This window comes from Cetorhinus maximus, chromosome 3 (assembly GCF_964194155.1).
Source record: "Cetorhinus maximus chromosome 3, sCetMax3.hap1.1, whole genome shotgun sequence".
NCBI classification, from domain to species: domain Eukaryota; kingdom Metazoa; phylum Chordata; class Chondrichthyes; order Lamniformes; family Cetorhinidae; genus Cetorhinus; species Cetorhinus maximus.
In genome coordinates this window covers 38,499,570-38,522,177 of record NC_135881.1, presented here as the reverse complement: position 1 = coordinate 38,522,177, position 22,608 = coordinate 38,499,570, and the positions used below count along the sequence as shown (strand labels likewise).

Below are 22,608 nucleotides of genomic sequence, written 5' to 3'. Positions count from 1 at the left end.
TCCTCTTTGCCAGGGCCGCTCTGTGACCTGGGGACTTTTTTTTTTAAACTCCACCATCAATTGGTTGTGTGTAATATTTTAAAATGCATTTTGGATTTTTATTTTGTGCACGTGGAGTACATTCAGGCAAAAATTCTGAAAATATTACTAAAGCCATGACCATTTTCACTGGCCCAAAAGACAATTCCTCCAAAAAAACTGCAGCATTCAGACTGAATAATTAAGGCTTTGGAGGATTTCTGACAATCATCAATGCACACGAGAAACACTGAAAGAAATCAATCTGAAAAAAATCCCTTTAATGGAAGTGCAAACTGGTATAGACATTCCCCATGATGTTCCTGTAGTGACAGTTCAGGAAAACTTCTGTATTTTTGATGTACATAGATTCGTTCATCTGGGCGATCTGCAGAGAACACTGATGTAATGGTCTAGTTCACCGTAACCTACATATACCTCAGGTAGTATACAGGCTTTATTTTGTGAAGGAACAAGTGCCATATTTGTTATCTGCAGTCTTGGATGAAAAATTTACAGTGTAAACACAATTATTTTATCTGCCATGTTACAGTGTTTAGTTTTAAATTACGTTTTAAAATATATCAACTGCACCTGTGAGATAAACATGGCACCAAAGCACTCCCCCATTACAGCAATGTTGTGATGACGAGTTGGGATATCTATAGGCATTGACACTTGCAATGTGGCACTGGTTAGACTGTAAACAGCAGAGAAAGGGCTGCCAGGTGATGGACTGAAGAACCTGGTGGAGGCACAGCTCTGCTTCATCTCACAGGAACATATCAGTGACACAGCAGGTCTTTGCACCCATACTCAGACAAAGCCAAAATACCAACAGCTTGCATCATGCTACATAACTGTACTCGTCTGCTGAGGTCTGGCTACGCTCAATATATTGTTTGTCAATGAGAACTTCAATGCACTTCTTGATCATGCTGATACTAGGGTTGAATCTTGCTCTTGATTGGCTTATTACCTGTTGAGAAGCGAACAAGCATTAGGAAGTCTTCAATACAGATAATCATGAAATTAAATCCCTCTGAAGAGATAGTAGAAAGGTAAATAAAACAAAAAAATGCTGCCCATGAACAGCAAGTAGATCAGCTTCTGAACAAAAAGGTTATTTTTGCACTGAAATGGTAATCTACATTTCTCCTGCAAATACTGACTGGTTAGCTATGTATTTCTAGCAACTTTTTATTCTTAGCTTTACCTCATATTTACAGTTCTCTCTGTAAACTATTTTCTGAAGGAAGGGACTTGCATTTCATCTAGTGCCTTTCGCAACTTCAAAACGTCCCAAAGTGCTACATAGTCAATGAAGTTCCTTTGGAGATAAAAGCAAAATACTGCAGATGCTGGAAATCGGAAATAAAATCAGAAAATGCTGGAAAAACTCAGGTCTGGCAGCATCTGTACTGACAGTGGCGAATACAGTAGACCAAATTGGAAGGTACCATCATCTGAACAGATGCAATGGAGGCAGAGGAACTGGGGAAATGGGATGGAGCCCTTACAGGAAGCAGGGTGTGAGGACCTGTAGTTGAGGTAGCTGTGGGAATCGGTGGGCTTGTAATGAATATTGTAGACAGTGTCTACTGCTGGTTGACAGGGCCCTCAACCGTGTCCGACGCATCTCCCGCACCTCTGCCCTCAACCCTTCCTCTCCCTCCCAGAACTATGATAGGGTCCTGCTTATCCTCACTTTTCACCCCACCAGTCTCTGCATTCAAAGGGTCATCCTCTGCCATTTCTGCCAACTCCAGCACGATGCCACCACCAAACACATCTTCCCTTCACCGCCCCCCCCTTCATCAGTGGGGACCGTTCCCTCTGGGACACCCTGGTCCACTCCTCCATCACCCCAACTCTCTCATCCCCTTTCATGGCACCTTCCCATGCAATTGCAGAAGGTGCAACGCCTGCCCCTTTACCTCCTCCTTCCTCACTGTCCAAGGCTCCAAACACTCCTTTCAGGTGAAGCAGCACTTCATGTGCGCCTCCTTCAACTTGGTCTACTGTATTCACTGCTCCCAATGTGGTCTCCTTAACATTGTGGAGACTAAATGCAGACTGGGAGACCGCTTTGTGGAACACCTTCACTTGCATGACCCAGACTTCCCTGTCGCTTGCCATTTCAACACACCATTTTGCTCTCATGCCCACGTTTGTCCTTGGCCTGCTGCAATGTTCCAGTGAAGCCCAACGTAAACTGGTGGAACAGCACCTCATCTGATTAAGCACTTCACAGCCTTCCGGACTTAACATTGAGTTCAACAACTTCAGACCATGAACTTTCTCCTCCATCTATATCCTTTTTTTTTTAATCGAATGTTTTTTCTAAAAAACTTTTATTTTATTTACTAACTCTTAAAAAATTTTTTATCCTTTATCACCAACCACCCACCCCACAGAATGATCCGTCACTTGTTTCTATGTTGTGCTTTCAGAGCGCTGACCCTTGTTCTGCCATTAACACATTCTGCAATCTTACCTTTATATCACTAACAGCACCTCCTTCAGTCTTTAATGCTAATATTAACACTCTTTGTCCTGTGCTCCTGACATCTTAGTCAAATTTCTCCTTAGCTCCCACCTATCCCTGACCTATTTTGTTCCACCCACTTTAAACAGTATAAAATCCATCACATTTCTACTTCTCTTTAGCTCTGAAGTCATATGGACTCGAAACGTTAACTCTGTTTTTTGCTCCACAGATGCTGCCAGGCCTGTGTTTTTCCAGCATTCTCTGTTTTTTAATTTTTTTATTCATTCACGGGATGTGGGCTTCGCTGGCTGGGCCAGCATTTATTGCCCATCCCTAGTTGCCCTTGAGAAGGTAGTGGTGAGCTGCCTTCCTGAACCGCTGCAGTCCATGTGGTGTAGGTACACCCACAGTGCTGTTAGGGAGGGAGGGTCAGGATTTTTACCCAGTGACAGTGAAGGAACAGCGATATATTTCCAAGTCAGGATGGTGAGTGACTTGGAGGGGAACTTCCAGGTGGTGGTGTTCCATCTATCTGCTGCCTTGTCCTTCTAGATGGTAGTGGTTGTGAGTTTGGTAGTTGCTGTCAAAGGAGCCTTGGTGAATTTCTTGTAGACGGTAGACACTGCTGCTACTGTGTGTTGGTGGTGGAGGGAGTGAATATTTGTGGTGCCAATCAAGCGGGCTGCTTTGTCCTGAACTGTGTCAAGCTTCTTGTGTTGTGGGAGCTGCACTTATCCAGGCAAGTGGGGAGTATTCCATCACACTCTTGACTTGCGCCTTGTAGATGGTGGAAAGGCTTTGGGGAGTCAGGAGGTGAGTTACGCGTTCCACGATTCCTAGCCTCTGGCCTGCTCTTGTAGCCACAGTATTTATATGGCTAGTCCAGTTCAGTTTCTGGTCAATGGTAACTCCCAGGATGTTGATAGTGATGGTAATGCCTTTGAACGTCAAGGGGTGATGGTTGGATTCTCACTTGTTGGAGATTGTTATTGCCTGGCACTTATGTGGCGTGAATGTTACTTGCCACTTTTCAGCCCAAGCCTGGATATTGTCCAGGTCTTGCTGCATTTGGACATGGACTGCTTCAGTATCTGAGGAGTCACGAATGGTGCTGAACATTGTGCAATCATCAATGAACATTCCCACTTCTGACCTTATGATGGAAGGAAGGTCATTGAAGGTGGTTAGGTGGAGGACACTACCCTGCACAACTCCTGCAGTGATGTCCTGGAGCTGAGATGACTGACCTCCAACAACCACAACATCTTCCTTTGTGCTAGGTATGACCCCAACCAGAGGAGAGTTTCCCCGTGATTCCCATTGACGCCAGTTTTGCTAGGGCTCCTTGACGCTACATTGGGAGTGTTAATGTTAGCATTAAAGACTGAAGGAGGTCAAATGCAACCTTGATGTGAAAGGCAGTCACTCTCACCACACCTTGGGAGTTCAACTCTTTTGTCTATGTTTGAATCAAGGCTGTAATGAGTTCAGGAGCTGAGTGGCCCTGGCGGAACCCAAATTGGGCATCAATGGGCAGGTTATTACTAAGCAAGTGCTGTTTGGTAGCATTGTTGACGACCCCTTCCATTACATTACTGATGATCAAGAGTAGACTCATGAGGCAGTAATTGGCTGGGTTGGATTTGTCCTGCTTTTTGTGTACAGGACATACCTGGGCAATTTTCCACATAGATGGGTACATGCCAGTGTTGTAGCTGTACTGGAGCAGCTTGGCTAGGGGCACAGCAAGTTCTGGAGCACAAGTCTTCAGTACTATTGCCAAACATTGTTAGGGCCCATAGCCTTTGCACTATCCAGTGCCTTCAGACGTTTCTTGACATCGCGTGGAGTGAATCGAATTGGCTGAAGACTGGCATCTGTGATGCTGGGGACCTCCAGAGGAGGACGAGATAGATCATTCACTCGGCACATCTGGCTGAAGATTGTAGCAAATGCTTCAGACTTATCTTTTGCACTGATGTGCTGGGCTCCTCCATCATTGAGGATGAGGATATTTGGGGAGCCTCCTCCTCCAGTGAGTTGTTTAATTGTCCACCACTATTCACAACTGGATGTGGCAGGAATGCAGAACTTAGATCTGATCCGTTGGTTGTGGGATCGCTTGGCTCTATCACTTATACTGTTTGGCATGCAAGTGGTCCTGCATTATAGCTTCACCAGGTTGACATCTCATTTTTTAGGTATTTCTGGTGCTGCTCCTAGAATGCCCTCCTGCACTCTTCATTGAAGCAAGGTTGATCCCTTGGCTTGATGTTAATGGTAGAATGGGGGATATGCTGGGCATAGGAGTACAATTCTGCTGCTGATGGCCCACAGCGCCTCATGGATGCCCAGTCTTGACTTGTTAGATCAGTTCGAAATCTATCCTATTTAGCACGGTGGTAATGCCACACAACATGATGGAGGGTATCCTCAATGTAAAGGAGGGACTTTGTCTCTACAATGACTGTGCGGTGGTCACTCCTACCGATGCTGTCATGGACATCTGTCATCTGCAGCAGGAAGGTTGGTGAGGATGAGGACAAGTATATTTTGCCCTCTTGTTGGTTCCCTCACCACCTGCCGCAGACCCAGTCTAGCAGCTATGTCCTTTAGCACTCGGCCAGCTCGGTCAGTAGTGGTGCTACCAAGCTACTCTTGGTGATGGACATGAAGTCCCCCACCCAAAGTACATTCTGCTCCCTTGCCCCGCTCAGTGCTTCCTCCAAGTGGTGTTTAACATGGAGCAGCACTGATTCATCAGTTGAGGGAGGGTGGTATGTGGCAATCAGCAGGAGGTTTCCTTGCCCAAGTTTGACCTGGGTCTCTGGATTACAAGTCCAGTGACAATACCACTGCAGCATTGCCTCTCCCGCACTCCTTTGGAGTGTAGTTACTGCTGTAATGTTGAGAAACATGGCAGCCAATTTGGCTAATGCAAGGTCCCATAAACAGCAAAGAGAATAAGCCACTAGCTTTTTTCCAACATTGCTAGATCAGGGGTCTAGCTGATTGACATGATCAACACAATGTGGCATGGAATGACAGGAAACTAGTGTGTGGCTGTAATTCCCAATCTCAGTTGCACTGATGGGAAAAAGCCAGAGGAAGGGCCAGATGCTGAAAGTAAATTAAAACTGTCCAGATCTTCTGAGGAATGGCAATCATCGCCGGACTGCTGCTCCACTCGAATATTTCCCCGACTTGATGCTACTCCGCATTTCTCCAGGACATTCTGAGCCCAGTTTTTCCAGAAATGTGGAGCAGTGTTCCTCGGACAGTTCCACTGAAGCGGAGCAGAGTCAAGGGAAAGACAGGACATGCCCCCTTTTTACGGCACTCGCTGTCTTACGGTAAGTTTAAAGTCCAGTTTGAAAATCAGTGACTGCGTGAGTTGATGAATGAGTGAATGGGTAGGGTGATAGCTGGGTAAGTGGGCAGGGCGAGTAAGGTGGCAGTCAGGGGCTAGTGGAGTCGGGAGGGCGGTGGGGTCGGGCAGGTGGTCTGGTTGGATCAGGGGGTAGTCAGGTCAGTGAGAGAGGGGTTAATCAGCTGGTCTGGGGGTAGTCAGGAGGGTTGTTTGGGGGTCAGTTCTGTAGTTACCGAGGAGTTAAGCTAGGTTTTAATCTAACATTTCCTGGGTAACTATTTATGTAAGTAATGTGGAACTGTTTGAAGTCGGAGACATTCGCAGAAGGTGAAACTGCCGATGGGCAATTCCCACTTAGGTCTGTGTGTCAGGACTTAAATAGGGTTCCAACGTGCATCTTCAGATATACGTCCATTCTCTGGCGATCAGGAGACCGAACGATTTGGGCTAATGAGTCACCTGCAGCTATACTACACACCACCCTGACACAGGTTAGAGCGGCATAATAAAGGGTGAACAGTGAGCTAGCTTGCTTGGATATCTGGCACCAATAGAACAGGCAGAAGAGGAAACTGGGGGAAATCTAGAACAGTTTTGCAACTAAATCATAATTAAGTTTCCTTTCTCAAAAGGAATAACTTGAGCATTAATGAAAAACATAAACAAGGTTACTATCTCTGAGAAAATTATACTGGACTCTTCATGGAGTTTGTAACTTCAGAACCATTATGCACAGGGCATCAGGAATTAAGAACAAGTCACTTGCGATTACCTTGAGAGAGGTACTATATTTTATTAGTACAGAACACAAAGTGATGGCACGAGGTCCACCTTCATAATCATCACGTCCATCTGAATCTATCCATTGCAGCTATCAGAAACCACACACAGTTGCTCTATGCTTACCTGATAGAATAGGAGCATTAGAGCAGTACAGTGTTCCTGTTGAAGATTTTTGTGGGTGGGCATATCAATTTATGTACCCAAGGCAAAGGATGTCAGTATTGTGGAATGGAACACTTGTCCTACATTTGTCACCCAGTCATCAAGCACTCCCTGGTGGATTTAGGGCAGGTTAGATAAATATCTAAGTTCTTTTATTCAGCCTTACAATGTGCTTTTAATCCAATTTCCTAAACTACTTATGAGCTGTGTGCCTACTAGGAACTCAGCTGAGACTGCTTAAATTAATTTCACATGAACTTTTAAGAGCCAGTAGAGAAAGAGGAAACTTTCCCCCAATCAGCCTGGTCTAGATTCAAGTGAAAGACGACATTCCATTTATGTGGCCCCCTAGGAGTAATGCATTTCAATTTACAGAGGTCAAATATCTTCTTATTTCAAATATCTTCAATTTGTTTTATACATAAAACAAATCTTATGTTTCGCTAACACTTTGGTCACCTAAAAAGAATGTTTTACCTCTTGAATAAGTGCATTGTGTCGGAGCACTTTACGTGCTTTCATGATGCGGACTATAGCAGCCTGCAGATACATTTTCCTGTCCTCATCGACTGCACTTCTAGTTTGTTCCATCTCCTGAAAGCAATGAAGCAAGAACTAGAAACCCAACATGACTGTTTCAACAGAGCTTTGATGTGAGCTATGCTTTGTGCTTTAGCTATGTACACTTATATATAAAAATATTGCATACAGCTGTACTTAGTGAATAAAGAAACAAAACAGTGCATTTCTTAAACTAGCCAAAGAGCTTAGTAGTAGTTAGTACAACAGAAATCAAAAACAGAAAAGCTCATATAAGTTACCTTCACTTTTGTTTTGTGAACAGAAACTAAACTCACCAGTTTTGTTCCCTATATGCTGCAATTAAAGAACAGATGTTTATTTTTCTGCCATCTGATAATTGTTCAGTGCTACATATTGCCTGCTTCCAGTCCTGAAAATTCTATAAGAAATAGGAGCAGGAGTAGGCCATTCAGCCCTTTGAGCCTGCTCCATATTCAATGAGATCATGGCTGATCGACTTCAACACTATTTTCTTGCACTATTCCTGTATCCCTTCTTGTTTTTCATATGTAGAAACCTATCGATCTCAGTCTTGAACATACTCAATGACTGTGCCTTCAGAGCCCTCTGGGGCAGAGGATTCCAAAGATTTGCCACCCTCTGAGTGAAGAAATTCCTCCTTATCTCAGTCCTAAATGACCTGCTCCTTATTCTGGGAATGTGCCCCTTGGTTCTAGACCCCCAGCTGGAAAGCTGGCCAATAATCCTAAGATTTTTCTTCATTACTTTTAAGAGTTCTGTGGCTAATTACTCATGAATTTGGAATAATGATGTATTCTTATCCATGAGATTATATATAAGAGCAGGTTGCAGTTATGAACATCTGATTTCCCTAGTCTCTCAAGTCAGCCATTTGTGCATTTTTTACAGTACTTTTTAGATCTGAAATAAACTCAATTTAAAAGATCAGAGCTAGTCCAATTATGATATAGTCACCTCAATAAATGAAACGACTGCAACATTTTTTCTTCTTCAATGATCCAGCTTCCATGTTGCAGACAAATGCAGAATTGGAGACCAGAAATAAACTAGAGGCTTAATTTTAATTGTCTGAAAACAAGCTACAAACAATGCACTACAGGCACACATATAAACACACTAGCCATTTGCTGCAGCTTTCACTAGAGGTGTAAATGATTAAGAATAAAAAGCCAAATCATTTGGACACAATACACACCAGATTTCCCCCCAGAAATTAGCTAGAAGACAGAAAGCAGAGAGTAGTGGTAAACAGTTGTCTTTCAGAGTGGAGAGAAGTGTGCAGTGGTGCACCCGACAGGTTAGGTTAGTATTAGGCCCACCATTGCTCTTTTTGATATTTATTAGTGACCTGGGCTTGAATATACAAGGTAGAATTTCAAAGTTTGCAGATGGTACGAAACTCAGAAATGTAGTGAACTATGAGGTGGATAGTAACAGATTTCAGCAGGATATAGACAGATTGGTGAAAGGAACAGACACACGGCAGACGAAATATAATGCAAAAAAGCGAGAAGTGGTTAGACTTTGGAAGGAAAAACATGTGAAAGTAATGGGCCTGAACTTCTGCGGAGTGGCAATCCAAGTCAGGTTGCCACTCCACTCCTACTTTCTTACCTGAATTTTTTTTCGATCCTCTCTCACCCGACCTTCCGACTCAGGCCGGGTGAGATCTGGGCATTGGAGCACGTCCCGGAGGCCTAGCGTGGAGGACAGATCAGTTGGGTGTAAGGAGGCTACGCCCCCTTTTTGTTTTACAGCATTAGCTGCTGTAAACCAAGTAAATTAAAGGTCCAGCCAAGATTAAAGAGGTCCTTTGAACCACAGAACCATAGAAAAGTTACAGCAATGAAAGAGGCCATTCAGCCCATCGTGTCTACGCCGGCCGAAAAATTTAAAAAAAAACTAGCTGCCCATTTTAATCCCATCTTCAAGCACCCAGTCTGTAGCCTTGCAGGTTACAGCACTTTAGGTGCAGATCCAGGTGCCTTTTAAATGAGTTGAGGGTTTCTGCCTCCACCACCAAACCAGGCAGTGAATTCCAAACACCCACCACCCTCTGGGTGAAGAGGTTTTTCCTCATGTCCCCTCTAATCCTTCTACCAATCACCTTAAATCTGTGCCCTCTGGTAATTGACCTCTCTCCTAGGGGAAACAGGGCATCCCTGTCTACACTATCTTGGCCCTTCATACTCTTGTATACCTCAATCAGGCCACCCCTCTGCCTCCTCAGTTCCAGGGAAAACAACTCCAGTCCATTCAATTTTTCCTCATAGCTACAATTTTCAAGCCCTAGCAACATTCTTGTAAATCTCTTCCGTACTCTCTCCAGAGCAATTATGTCCTTTCTGTAATGTGGCGACCAGAATGGTACACAAAATTCCAAATGTAACCTAACCAGCATTTTATACAGTTCCATCATTACATTCCTGCTTTTGTATTCTATATCTCGTCCAATAAAGGACAGCATTCCATAGGCTCTCTTTACTGCCTTATCCATCTGTCCAGCCACCTTCAGGAACCTGTGGACATGCACATCAAGGTCTTTCACTTTCTCTACCCCTCTCAATATCCTTGCATTCATTCTGCATTCCCCAACTTTGTTTGCCCTCCCCAAACGCATTATCTCACACTTCTCTGGATTGAATTCCATTTGCCGCTTTTCTGCTGATTCAACCAAGCCGTCGCTATCATTCTGGATGCAACAGCTATCCTCCTCACTATCAACTACACAACCAATTTTTCTATCATCTGCAAATTTCCCAATCATGTCACCCACATTTAAGTAAATCATTAATATATACAACAAACAACAAGGAACCAAACACTGAGCCCAGTGGAACACCAATGGAAACCGTTTTCCATTCGCAAAAACATCCATCGACCCTTTGTTTCCTGTCACTGAGCCAATTTTGAATCCAAATCATCACATTCCCCTGTATCCCATGGGCTTTTACTTTTCTGATCAATCTATTGTATGGGACCTTATCAAATGCCTTACTAAAATCCATGTAGACAACATCCACTGCACTACCCTCATCAATCCTCCTTGTTACTTCCTCAAAAAATTTGATTAAATTAGTAAGACATGAATTTCCCCTAATAAAATCATGTTGATGATCTCTGATTAATCCCTGACACGCCAGGGAGAAGGCAAGTGTGTAAGTGGGTAGGATTTTGGAGACTGGGGGGTGGGGGGGTGCGCGGGTGGATGTCAGGTCAGATTGTGCCTCGGAGGGGGTTGGATTTGGCCCCGGGGTGGAGATGGTGAAAGTTCGGAGTTAGGGCAGGGTGGGAGGAATCCCATGGTGGGGTTGGTATGGGTCTGTACAATAGTTACCCAGAACTTATAAGTGGTTTTAATCCTTCTAACTTATTCCAACTATTGATGTAACTCAGTCAGGACCATCCGAATTTTGCGATTTAAATCGCATTTTCGGATGGTTCCCAGTGCAGGGCCAAGGGAAGTTTGCACTTACAAGGCAATTGCCATGAAAACCTTACCCGAGACGTTGCACAGGTGGGAGGGTGTTCCTTAGTACATATTTGGGGTGCTCCCCAGTTACACTGCCTTGGAGCTCGGAAGTTACAGCCCAATATGAACTAAATAGTAAAATTTTAAAGGCAGTTCAGAACAGTGACACTGGGGTGTATTTACACAATCATTGGAGGCGGTAGGACAAGTTGAGAAGGTTGCTTAAAAAAAACATACAAAATACTTAGCTTTCTTAATTGAGGCATTGAATATAAAAATAAAGAAGTCATGCTAAAATTTCAGAAACTACTGGTTAGGTCTCAACTAGCATTCAATTCTGGGTACCTCTAGGGATTCTGGTAGGAAAAATGACAAGAGTTTTGATTCAGTAAATAAGGACAAACTGTTTCCAGTAGCAGAAGGGTCAATAAACAAAGGACACATGTTTCAGGTGATTAACAAAAGGATCAAAGCAACAATTTTTTTATTTTACACAACATGTTCTGATCTGGATTGCACTACCTGAAAGGGTGGTGGAGGCAGACTCAAATCGTAACTTTGTAAAACGAATTGGATAAATACTTGGAAAAAAAATTACAGGGCTACAAGATTAACTTGAGCAACTGTTAACTACTAAAAGCCTGTTGGGCCGAACGGGACCTTGCTGTACCATTTTACGATTCTATAAAATAAAATCTAAGATTAAACAGAACTGAAGTGGAAATAGAGTACTTTCTTTTCGATGACTCATTTCAACCAGAAAATAACTAGTTTTATAAAGATGATTAGTCAAGAAAATAAACCTCTTACCTGTGGTGTATCTTTCTGCATGGAAGTTGTAATTTTAAATTTTGTTCTTTTACTGCTGAAACCCATATTTAAAGAGAAAACTGAATCCAAGTCAACATCTTCCTGCAGAGAGGAAAACACACATACAATCATGACTTTCTAAAACAACAGGCAACCTGAGTGCAATTCATTTTCCCCTGATTTGCATCAAGTCAAGTATCATATTGTGCCTGAGATACTACAAGATCTACCTGCGCTCTTACATGGACATCTGACTTATTATGAAATAATTTGTTGATCTGGTGACTTATTTCATTTATTTTTTCTAAACCTTTAACTCAGAATTTAAATGTTGATTTTCCTTCCTCTTTCTCATACAAGTCCTGTTTTTCTGTTTGAGCTGAGATAGCAAATGTTAACATACTAACTGACCATGAAGGAATTACAACCACAAACGTGCATTTTCCAGCAGGGGTCAAGGAATAATTAAGAATAGAAATCTTGGATGCCATGCCCTGACAGACTCCCTAGCCAAGGACAAGTGAAGCACTCCTAAGGTAACACGGTGGCAATCAGCTAACTCAGTACAACCTCTATACCAAACTCAAGATCTTCCAGACACCTATGCATTTATCGTAGAGTCACTGGGCGAAGCTGAAATGTTTCTTGTAGTTTTACAAATATAGCACTTGTTCCCATAATCTTAGCCCCTCTCCAAATTGTCCTCGGAAGTGAACAATTAAGCCAAGAAAATAAGTATTTTATTATTTTCCAAGATCAGTTTTTGTTATTGTTCTCAGGTTTCACATGTTGCACACACTGCTAAATATTTCCGGCACTTCAAATACATCAGAAGAATTAACTATACATTAATTCTTCCAAATCAGTATTAAAGCAGGAAAAAGTAATAAACTATATCAAATGAAAGTGTTATCCCCATTTCATCAACATACTTGCCTTGTTTGAATCATGGTTGATCATTTTTACATCAAGTAAGGATTTAATGGTTTTGGTAAGTTCTTTTTCATTCATCTGTGTGCTGTCTTGGAGCTCCTTGTAAGTGACTATTTCACTGTTGTTAAATGCCAGCAGCACTGCCATTTGGTATGTAGTAACCATAGCTACATAAGGCTTGGATAAATAGTTCATTTTTACTTCACCTTTTTCCCCACAAGAAAAAAAACACAGGAGAAAAAAAAAAAACAGGTAAAATGTACAAGCATTGTATTTTAAAAGTTTTCACATTCTGAGAAACAGTTGCATTAAAATACATTCCAATGCCATCTGGTTATTCGAATTAAAAACAGAAAACTGTGAAGCTATCACTGTAATTGAACTGAGTGGTAGAACTAGAAATCAACAGATATATTAATACACGATTAACTGAATTTTTGACATACAAGAACATAGAAATGATATTTGTTGTACATTACCTACGCCACAGGGACTGGAGCGGCTCAAGAAGGCAGGTGACCACCACCTTCTCAAGGGCAATTAGGGATGGACAATAAATCTTGGCCTAGCCAGTGACGCACATATTCCGTGAATGAATAAAAAAAAAATTCTCTCTCACATAGCTCTCTTTCTACCAGTTTCTTCTTGAACAAGCCAAATCTATTTGCCCCACTATGTTGATGGGTAGGTAATTCCATATATATACACCATATTTAAAGATTGCAAACATGAGTACAGATGAGGAAAGGCCAATCTAGCTGATCCATCCATAGAAATCACCGGTTCCCCCAACACCTCATTTAACTGCCTCTTGAATGATTGAGTTTGTGTCTCCACTATTCAATTCAGAAGACCATACCAGGCATTAATTATGTTTTGTGTGAAGATATACTTCCTGAGACAAGGCTTAAACGTGACTATTGTCAGTTTGTGCTAAGTAGTTAAAATGAAACTGTCCATTCACCATTCCCCTTTTAAGATTGGATACCCGTCCACTTGTTAAAACATATCATTGGCATTTAATTTTTCTATAGCCAGAGTATCTCAGTAGGATTGTCCCTGAGGCTCTCAATTCTCCAGTGCACGCATCCCAGTAGCCAATCCAAGTATAATCATCTTTCACTGTGGCATGGTGAACTGAACGGTACATAATAATGCAGCTGGGGCTGAACCAGTGCCTTGTACAATCTCATGTCTATGTTAACATGCTAACTGACCGTGAAGGAATCACAACCACAAACATGCATTTTCCAGCAGGCATCAAGGACGCTGTGGCCTGCCAAACTCCCTAGCTCAGGGAAACTGAAAACAAGTGATGCACTCCTAAAGTAACTCGGTGGCAGCTAGCTAGCTCAGTACAGCCCCTATACCAATCTCAAGATCTTTCTGACACCTATACATTTATCTAAGAGTCACCGGGAGAAGCTGAAATGTTACTTATAGTTTTACAAATATAGCATTTGTTCCCATAATCTTAGCCTCTCTCCAAATTGTTCTAGGAAGTGAACAATTATGCCAAAAAATTAATTATTTTATTAATTTCCAAGTTCAGTTTTTGTTATGGTTCTCAGGTTTCACATCTGAGATTTGTGTTCCAATAATTATTGGAAACTTAGAAAATCAAGAATTAATAGAAAAACATATTTTAAAGCATAATAACTTTCCAACAGACCATTATTTTTGGAACATGCCAAAGGCAAAGGTGGCTTAAGCTGGACATTACTTTGCTGAAACCTCACATTTTCATGCACAGTTGAGACAGTGACAAGGAATATTCTTTCCTTCCCCAGTACGATGTTAAAATGAATCTGTCAACTTTGACAATTACTAACTGAAACCAGAAAATGCTGGAAATACCCTGCAGGTCAGACTGCATCTGTGCAGGGAACCAGAGTTAACATTTCGGTGAAACTCTGTTTTGCCCAAACTCTGCTTCTCTCTCCAAAGATGGTGTAAGAACTGCCGAGTATTTCCAGCATTTTCTGTTTATACAGCATCAACTTCTGTCTTTATTTAAGATTTCCAGCATCTGCAGTATTTTATTACTGTATCGGCAATTTAAAACCTCGATTGGAGGCGGTGGCGTAGTGAACTGGTAATCCAAAGATGCAGGGTAATGCTTTGGGAACCAGGGTTTGAGGCCCATCATGGCAGGGGGTGGAATTTGAATTCAATTTTTAAAAAATCTGGAATTAAGAGTCTAACGATGACCATAAAACTATTCTCGATTATCGTTAAAAACTCATCTGGTTCACTAATGTCCTTTAGGGTCAGAAATCTGCCATCCTTACCTGATCTGGCCTACATGCGACTCCAGGTCTCCAACAGTGTAGCTGACTCTTAAATGCTCTCTGAAATGGTCTAGCAAGCCACTCAGTTGGATCAAACCGCTAAAAAGCCATAAAAAAGGATGAAACCGGATGGACCAACCTAGGCACTGGAAATGACAATGGCAAACTCAGTCCTGTTGACCCTGCAAAGTCCTCCTTAGTAACATCTGGGGGCTTGTGCCAAAATTTGGAGAGCTGTCTCACAGACTAGTCAAGCAACAGCCTGACATAGTCATCCTCACGGAATCATACCTTACACAAAATGTCCCAGACACCACTATCACCATTTTTGGGTATGTCCTGGCCCATAGGCAGGACAAGCTCAGCAGAAGTGGCGGCACAGTGGTATACAGTCGGGAGGGAGTTTCCCTGGGAGTCCTCAACATCGACTCTGGGCCCCATAAAGGCTCATGGCATCAGGTCAAGCATGGGCAAGGAAACCTCCTGCTGATTACCACATGCCGCCTCCCCATACTTGATGAATCAGTACTTCTCCATATTGAACACCACTTGGAGGAAGCACTGAGGGTGGCAGGGGCAGAGAATTCACTCTGGGCGGGACACTTCAACGTACATCATCAAGAGTGGCTCGGTAGCACCACCACAGACCGAACTGGCTGAGTCCTAAAGCACATAGCTGCTAGACTGGGTCTGCAGCAGGTGGTGAGGGAACCAACATGAGGGAAAAACATGCTTGACCTCATTCTCACCAACCTGCCTGCTGCAGAAGCATCTGTCCATGACAGTATCGGTAGGAGAGAGCGTGGCACAGTCCTTGTGGAGATGAAGTCCTGCCTTCACATGGAGGATACGATCCATTGTGTCGTGTGGCACTACCACCGTGCTAAATGGGATAGATTTCGAACAGATCTAGCAACTCAACACTGGGCATCCATGAGGTGCTGTGGGCCATCAGCAGCAGCAGAATTGTAGTCAACCACAACCTGTAACCTCATGGCCTGCCATATCCCCCACTCTACCATTACCATTGAGCCAGGGGACCAACCCTGGTTCACGGACGAGTGCAGGAGGGCATGCCAGAAGCAGCACCAGGCATACCTAAAAATGGGGTGTCAACCTGGTGAAGCTACAACACAGGACTACTTGCGCACCAAACGGCATAAGCAGCCAGCGAAAGACAGAGCTAAGCGATTCCTCAAACAACAGATCAGATCTAAGCTCTGCAGTCCTTCCACATCCAGTCATGAATGGAGGACAATTAAACAACTCACTGGAGGAGCCGGCTCCACAAATATCCTCAAGATCAGTGATCGGGGAGCCCAGCACATCCGTGCAAAAGACAAGGCTGAAGCTTTTGCAACATTCTTCAGCCAGAAGTGCCGAGCAGATGATTCATCTCGGTCTCCTCCGGAGGTCCTCAGCATCACAGGTGCCAGTCTTCAGCCAATTAGATTCACTCCACGTGATATCAAGAAACATCTCAAGGCACTAGAAACTGCAAAGGCTATGGGGCATGACAATATTCCGGCAATAGTACTGAAGATTTATGGTCCTGAACATGCTGCAACCCTAGCCAAGAAGTTCCAGTACAGCTATAATACTGGCATCTACCAGGCAATGTGGAAAATTGCCCAGGTATGCCCTGCACACGAAAAGCAAGACAAATCCAACCCAGCCAAATACTGCCCCATCAATCTACTCTCAATCTTCAGTAACGTGATGGAAGGGTCATCAACAGTGTTATCAAGCGGCATTTGCTTAGCAATAACCTGCTCACTGATGCTCAGTTTGGGTTCCGCCAGGGCCACTCAGCTCCTGACCTCATTACAGCCTTTTTTCAAACATGGACGAAAGAGCTGAACTCCAAAGGTGAGGTGAGTGTGACTGCTCTTGACATCAAGCCAGCATTTGACTGGGAGTAGCATCAAGGAGCCCTAGCAAAACTGAAGTCAATGGGAATCAGGGGGAAACCTCTTCACTGGTTGGAGTCGTACCGAGCACGAAAGGAAGATGGTTGTGGTTGTTGGAGGTCCATCATCTCAGCTCCAGGACATCACTGCAGGAGTTTCTCAGGGTAGTGCCCTAGGCCCAACCATCTTCAGCTGCTTCATCAATGACCTTCCTTCCACGATAAGGTCAGAAGTGGGGATGTTCAGCACCATTCGCGACTCCTCATATACTGAAGCAGTCCATGTCCAAATGCAGCAAGACCTGAACAATATCCAGGCCTGGCTTGTCAAGTGCCAAGTAATATTCGCACAACATAAGTGCCAGGCAATAACCATCTCCAACAAGAGAGAGAATCTGGCCATCGCCCCCTCGACATTCAATGGCATTACCATCGCTTAAACACCTACTATCCATATCCTGGGGTTACTGTTGATCAGAAACTGAACAGGACTAGCCATATAAATACTATGGCTACAAGAGCAGGTCAGAAGCTAGAAATCCTGTGGTGAGTAGCTGATCTCCTGACTCCCTAAAGCCTGTCCACCATCTACAAGGCACAAGTCAGAAGTGTGATGGAATACTCTCCACTTGCCTGGATAAGTGCAGCTCCAACAACACGCGAAGCTTGACACCGTCCAGGACAAAGCAGCCCACTTGAGTGACACCCCACCCACAAACTTTCACTCCCACCACCATTGACTCTCAGTGGCAGCAGTGTACACCATCTACAAGATGCACTGCAGGAACTCACCAAGGCTCCTTACACAGCACCTTCCAAACCCACTACCTCTACCATCTAGAAGGACAAGGGCAGCAGACACATGGGAGCACCACCATCGGGAAGCTCCCCTCCAAGACACTCACCATTCTGACTTGGAAATATATCGCCGTTCCTTCACTGTCGCTGGGTCAAAATCCTGGAACTCCCTCCCTAACAGCACTCTCAGCGTATTTACAGTACACGACTGCAGTGTTTCAGGAAGGCAGCTCACCACCACTGTCTCAAGGATAATTACGGGGATGGGCAATAAATACTGATCTAGCCAGCGATGCCCACATCCCATAAAATGATTTCTTTAAAAGGACAAAATGCACACTGATCAGGTTTGCCATGAATGAGGAAAAAATAGATATGCAGGAAAAAGTGAAAATTACATTGCAAAGTTGCCTCTTTGTGGGAAACAAAGCCTTTCCAAAATTCCCAAATACTTAATTTTTCCAATACCAGTGGCTCAAGTGTCCTATTGCAAGTGATGAGTAACTTATAATTGTACAGAAATAGCTAAGGGACACCAATGTTCTCACCCCACAAAACTGTGCAAGTTTTGCTTCAGTTCTGATTTATGCAAGTATATTATAACTGAAAGAGACACATCCGGAGACTGCAAAGCAGAATTCCTCAGACATCCATAAATACTTTCTTTTCTGAGGAGGGGAGAACAGAGGACATTATGGAGAGTTTGATGTATTGTTATTAACGAGCTTACCTGTACATAGGTAGTGCAGCCAAGTAAGTTTTCTACCACTGAAGTGCTGGTTGTAAAACAGTTCAAACTGCAAGGGGAAAATTGATCACATTAGACAAAACATTTCAAAAATTTTCTTTGATTATATTTTCCAAAGATTCTGTACTAGTGTAATGGAAACTTAGAGATGATTACATAATTTCAATAACAAATCTTAAGAGAAACAGACTTTTAAGAAAGGGCTTAAGAAAATCCAATACCTACTGGTTTGCAAGCAAGTTCTGCAATGTTAAGTACCTGGAGGTCAAAAGCTTGCTTCAGTAACCTTGGTGATTCTTTTTAAAAAAAATAGCGTTTTACCTTAAGGAGGAGTCGGAGTCCAAACAATATCAGTGTCACAGAATATCCATTACTGAAATCACGATAATGCCAAGCAGATCTACTGCCAAATTTAACATACAAAATATCTCAAGCATTTAGTTTTTTTAAAAAGAGGTTATAAATTGGGGATTAAGATCACTTCAAAACCCCACCCCCCCAAAATAGTCCTAATTATTCAGCACATAATTGCATTGAGGGGTGGGGGGGGGTCAGACCATGGAAGTCGATGAAATTATTAACTACAATATGCATATACTGTATGGTTCTTCATGTCCAATAGCCATTAATAGCATCAGAATCTATATCCATACTACTACAATGGCATGAAAACATTGTAAAATTCCTACACAATTTAACTCTTAGCCCCCTTTGCTATGATTACCTCTGTCTCTTTGTTTCTCATGTATTTTCATAACTGAATAGTTTCTTCTCTGGTTGCCAGTATTTATGGCATGTGCAACCTTAAATCTTACAAAATTATGAATTTTGGAAGGAAGAATGAAGAGAGTCAATATAAACTAAATGGCACATTTTTAAAAGGGTATACACAAGTTGACATAGTTATCAAAATGCATATAGGATCCTTGCTTTATAGAGGCACAGAGTACAAAACCAAGGAAGTTATGATAAAACTTTTAAAATCACTGGTTAGGCCTCTGTATACTGCATACAACACTAGGTGGCACACTTTAGAAAGGGTGTCAAGGCCTCAGAAACAGTACAGAGGAGATTTACCAGACAGCCCTAGAGATAAGGGGCTTCAGTTGTGTGGAGAGACTGGAGAAACTAGTTTGTTCTCTTTACAGCAGAGAAGATTAAGGGGAGATTAATGGCTGTGTTCAAAATTATGAAGAGTTTTAATGAAGTAAATAAGGAAAAACGATCCACTGGCAGTAGCTAGGTGAAGCAAAAGATTCAGACTGGAGATTAGAAGAATTTATTTTATGCAGCATTCTGGATGATCTGGAATTAATTGCCTTAAAGGGTGGTGAAAGCAGATTCAATAGCAACTTTCAAAAGAGGTTTGGATATACACTCAAAAAGAAAACATTGCAAAGTTATGGGGAAAGAGCAGCTCTGTGGGACTAAAGAGCCTGCATTGGCACAGTGGGTTAAGAGGCTCCCCTCTATGCTGTTAGGCTCTATGGGTGGAATTTTACACCGGTGGGATTTTACTGTCCTGCTGAAGTCAATGGACTTTTGAATGGCTTGGCGCCTTTTACGGCCCCACCCCCGTCATGACGGGGCCATAAAATTCCGTTCTATGACTCTAAATGCCAGGGAGCTTCACATAAGGGGCTGGAATTTTCAAGTGTAAGGGAACTGACTGAACACAGGTACAGGAAGGAAAATATTTAGGAGATTTCTGAAGGTGAGATGAGATGTAGCAGAGCAGATAGGTTTAGCAAGAAAACCGCCAAGCGTAGGGCCTTGGTTAACGATCCTGCCGCAGATGATGAGTGGAGGAAGGATGTGATATACAGTGGGCTGAATTTTGAAGACTGCAATGTATAAGCTAAGACACGTCTATGTTCATCAATGGGTATGTTTTATTGTCAGGATAGACCCATTAGAGTTGTAGGTGCACTGATAGGAATCCTTAATAGCAACTGCAGACCTTGTTAAGTCTCATGGTCAAGCATGGCCAAAGAAATCTCCTGCTCTTCTTCACCTACCATTTCCTGACAGAGCTGGCCATACCCTCAGGTGCCAGGCTGGGTTTGCATCAGGTGAAATAGAGAAAGGGAGTAACATACTTAATGCCACATTCATCAAACTGAAGAGACAGCTTTGATACGAGTGATCACTTCACAGTGCTTTTAACACAAAGCCTCAACTGTGCAATGCGGATATCCTCCGCTGTTTAAGGGCAAAATTGTTGTGCTAAGTGGTACACACCAAAAGACTAAGGATACATCTAGCAGCCCAAACTGAACATCCATGAAGTGCTCTGTTCCACGAACAGCAGCAGAATTGCATACTAATATCATTTGACAATTCATGGCTTGACACATCCCTCACTCTTCAATGTAACAATCTCTGTACAGACAGTTAGCTTTTAAGAAGGTCTTTGAATTTCCAGTGACTGACTGGAAGGATCACACAAGATTTCAAGTTTTAAGACATTTATGGTGACAAACTAAAAGCAACACTGACTAAACGCTATTTCAGTCGGCAACTTGTACTCTACAGAAAAGTTTCCCCATTTAACATGATGAAAATCCCCCTCAATGGCTGTACTTTACTCTGCCCCTTAAACGGACACTGCATTCTCTAGGGACCAGTCCAAAGCTATTCGCAGCTCCTGATGGCTTGCTTCTTATCCCCTCCTCTAGTCAGATAACTTCTAATCCCCAAACTGACTTATACTGTGAGGCTTAGCCTGGAGGTTCTTCTCTCTAGCCAAAGCTAGGCAAATCTCCCAGCCTCGTTTAAATCCTCATGAACATGGTTACTTCAGAGTGTGAGCTCCCAACTGCATTCTGTGTGGTGAATGAGAGATACCGGATGCTTCTATTCCTCTGTTCTCGCCCTCCCTCTCAGATTCTTGCAGACTGACCTATGAGATTCAGTGAGATCTTAAGAAAACCCTGTAAGCAGAAACTACAATGGCTTTCTATGGCCCGTTCCCCTCTCAAAGGCGATGCAAATTACATGGGTCTTGTATCCAAGTAGAAATGCTGATTTTGCTGAAATGCTGAGAAGAAACTATCTTCTAAATCCCTAACTCCATTCAATCATGGAATTAAATAGATAGTTTTATGTATAACCATTTATAAAATCTGACATTCCTAACATCTCCCTGTGAGACTCGGATACCAACAGTCAGGTGTGAATATCAGGTGAAGCACCTTCTTCCCAGTAAGATACCCTCAAACCAACCCCCCTTAACATCCAAACCACCCGGGTTTGTAGTCAGGCAGAATCCTGGTCACATTACCCCTATTGCCATTTTAACCTAAATTAAAGAGGCAGTCCCAAAACAATCTTATAAGTTTTGTACTTATAACATCCACCACCATCAACCTAGGAGACCAAATTTAGCCAAAATGGGAATTAAAACGGGCATGCTAGAATCAGCATCAGACATTTCTTAAAATGAGGCTAAACACCAAAAGCAACAGGGCATAGTTAGAGCTAATCAGTCATATCAACAAAACAAAGCACTCCACCAAATAATGGGTGCTCAAGCAATTAACATCCATCAACATCCCCGTCTTCAACAATGGTGGACCCAGCACAAGTGCAGAAGATAAGGCTGAAATGTTTGCAGGCATCTTCAGCCAAAACTGTTGATTGAACAATTCTATTTGACGTTTTCCTGAGACTCCCAGCATCATAGATGTTGATGTCCAGCCAATTCAGTTTATTCCAATTGACATTAAACAGCAGACTGCATTGGACACATTAGCCCATCCAGCTGTCGTGCTAAAGACCTGTGCACCAGAGCCACCTGCTTCCCTAGCCAAGTTATTTCAGTTCAGACATGCAACTGGCATTTACCTGCTACTGTGGACGATTGCTCAGATGTATCCTATCCGAAATAAATCTAAGCTGGCCAATCAATCAGTGTCCCGTTAGCTTCATTTCGATCATGAGTGAAGTCTTGGAAGGCATTATCAATACTGCCATCAAGCAATGCCTACTCACAAATAACTAGCTGATGGACACACAGTTTGGGTACTGTTTGACCCACCCCAAACTAGACCCAGACATTGGCATAAGAGCTGAATGTCACAGGGGAGGTGAGAATAGCCATCCTCAACATATATGCTGCATCTTGGATCATGTAAAGGAACTCTCACAAAACTGAGGTCAATGGGAAAGCTCTTCGGCAGCCGAAATCATTTGTACATAAATAAAAATGGTTAGAGGAAAAGAATTGCAGCCTGGCAACATTGAGGCCTCAGCCCAAC

At 42.9% G+C, this 22,608-nt stretch overlaps 1 protein-coding gene across 7 annotated transcripts in view; it reads right to left on the bottom strand.

Moving 5' to 3' along the window:
• Positions 1-284: 284 nt before the first annotated feature.
• The window catches only part of cul2 (cullin 2), a 74,765-nt gene continuing 52,441 nt past the window's right edge, over positions 285-22,608 (bottom strand). For 4 of the 7 annotated variants that reach the window (XM_078537582.1, XM_078537575.1, XM_078537588.1 and 1 more), the window contains exons 17-21: positions 18,332-18,398; positions 12,603-12,809; positions 11,671-11,768; positions 7,302-7,418; positions 285-997 (exon numbers count right to left, since the gene is read on the bottom strand). In XM_078537582.1, coding sequence (XP_078393708.1) covers positions 866-997; positions 7,302-7,418; positions 11,671-11,768; positions 12,603-12,809; positions 18,332-18,398 — 621 coding nt within the window. In that variant the 3' untranslated portion in view covers positions 285-865. Of the gene's footprint in view, positions 998-7,301; positions 7,419-11,670; positions 11,773-12,602; positions 12,810-18,331; positions 18,399-22,608 lie in introns of all 7 variants that reach the window. The other 3 variants (XM_078537598.1, XM_078537605.1, XM_078537611.1) reach the window with 2 other exon arrangements.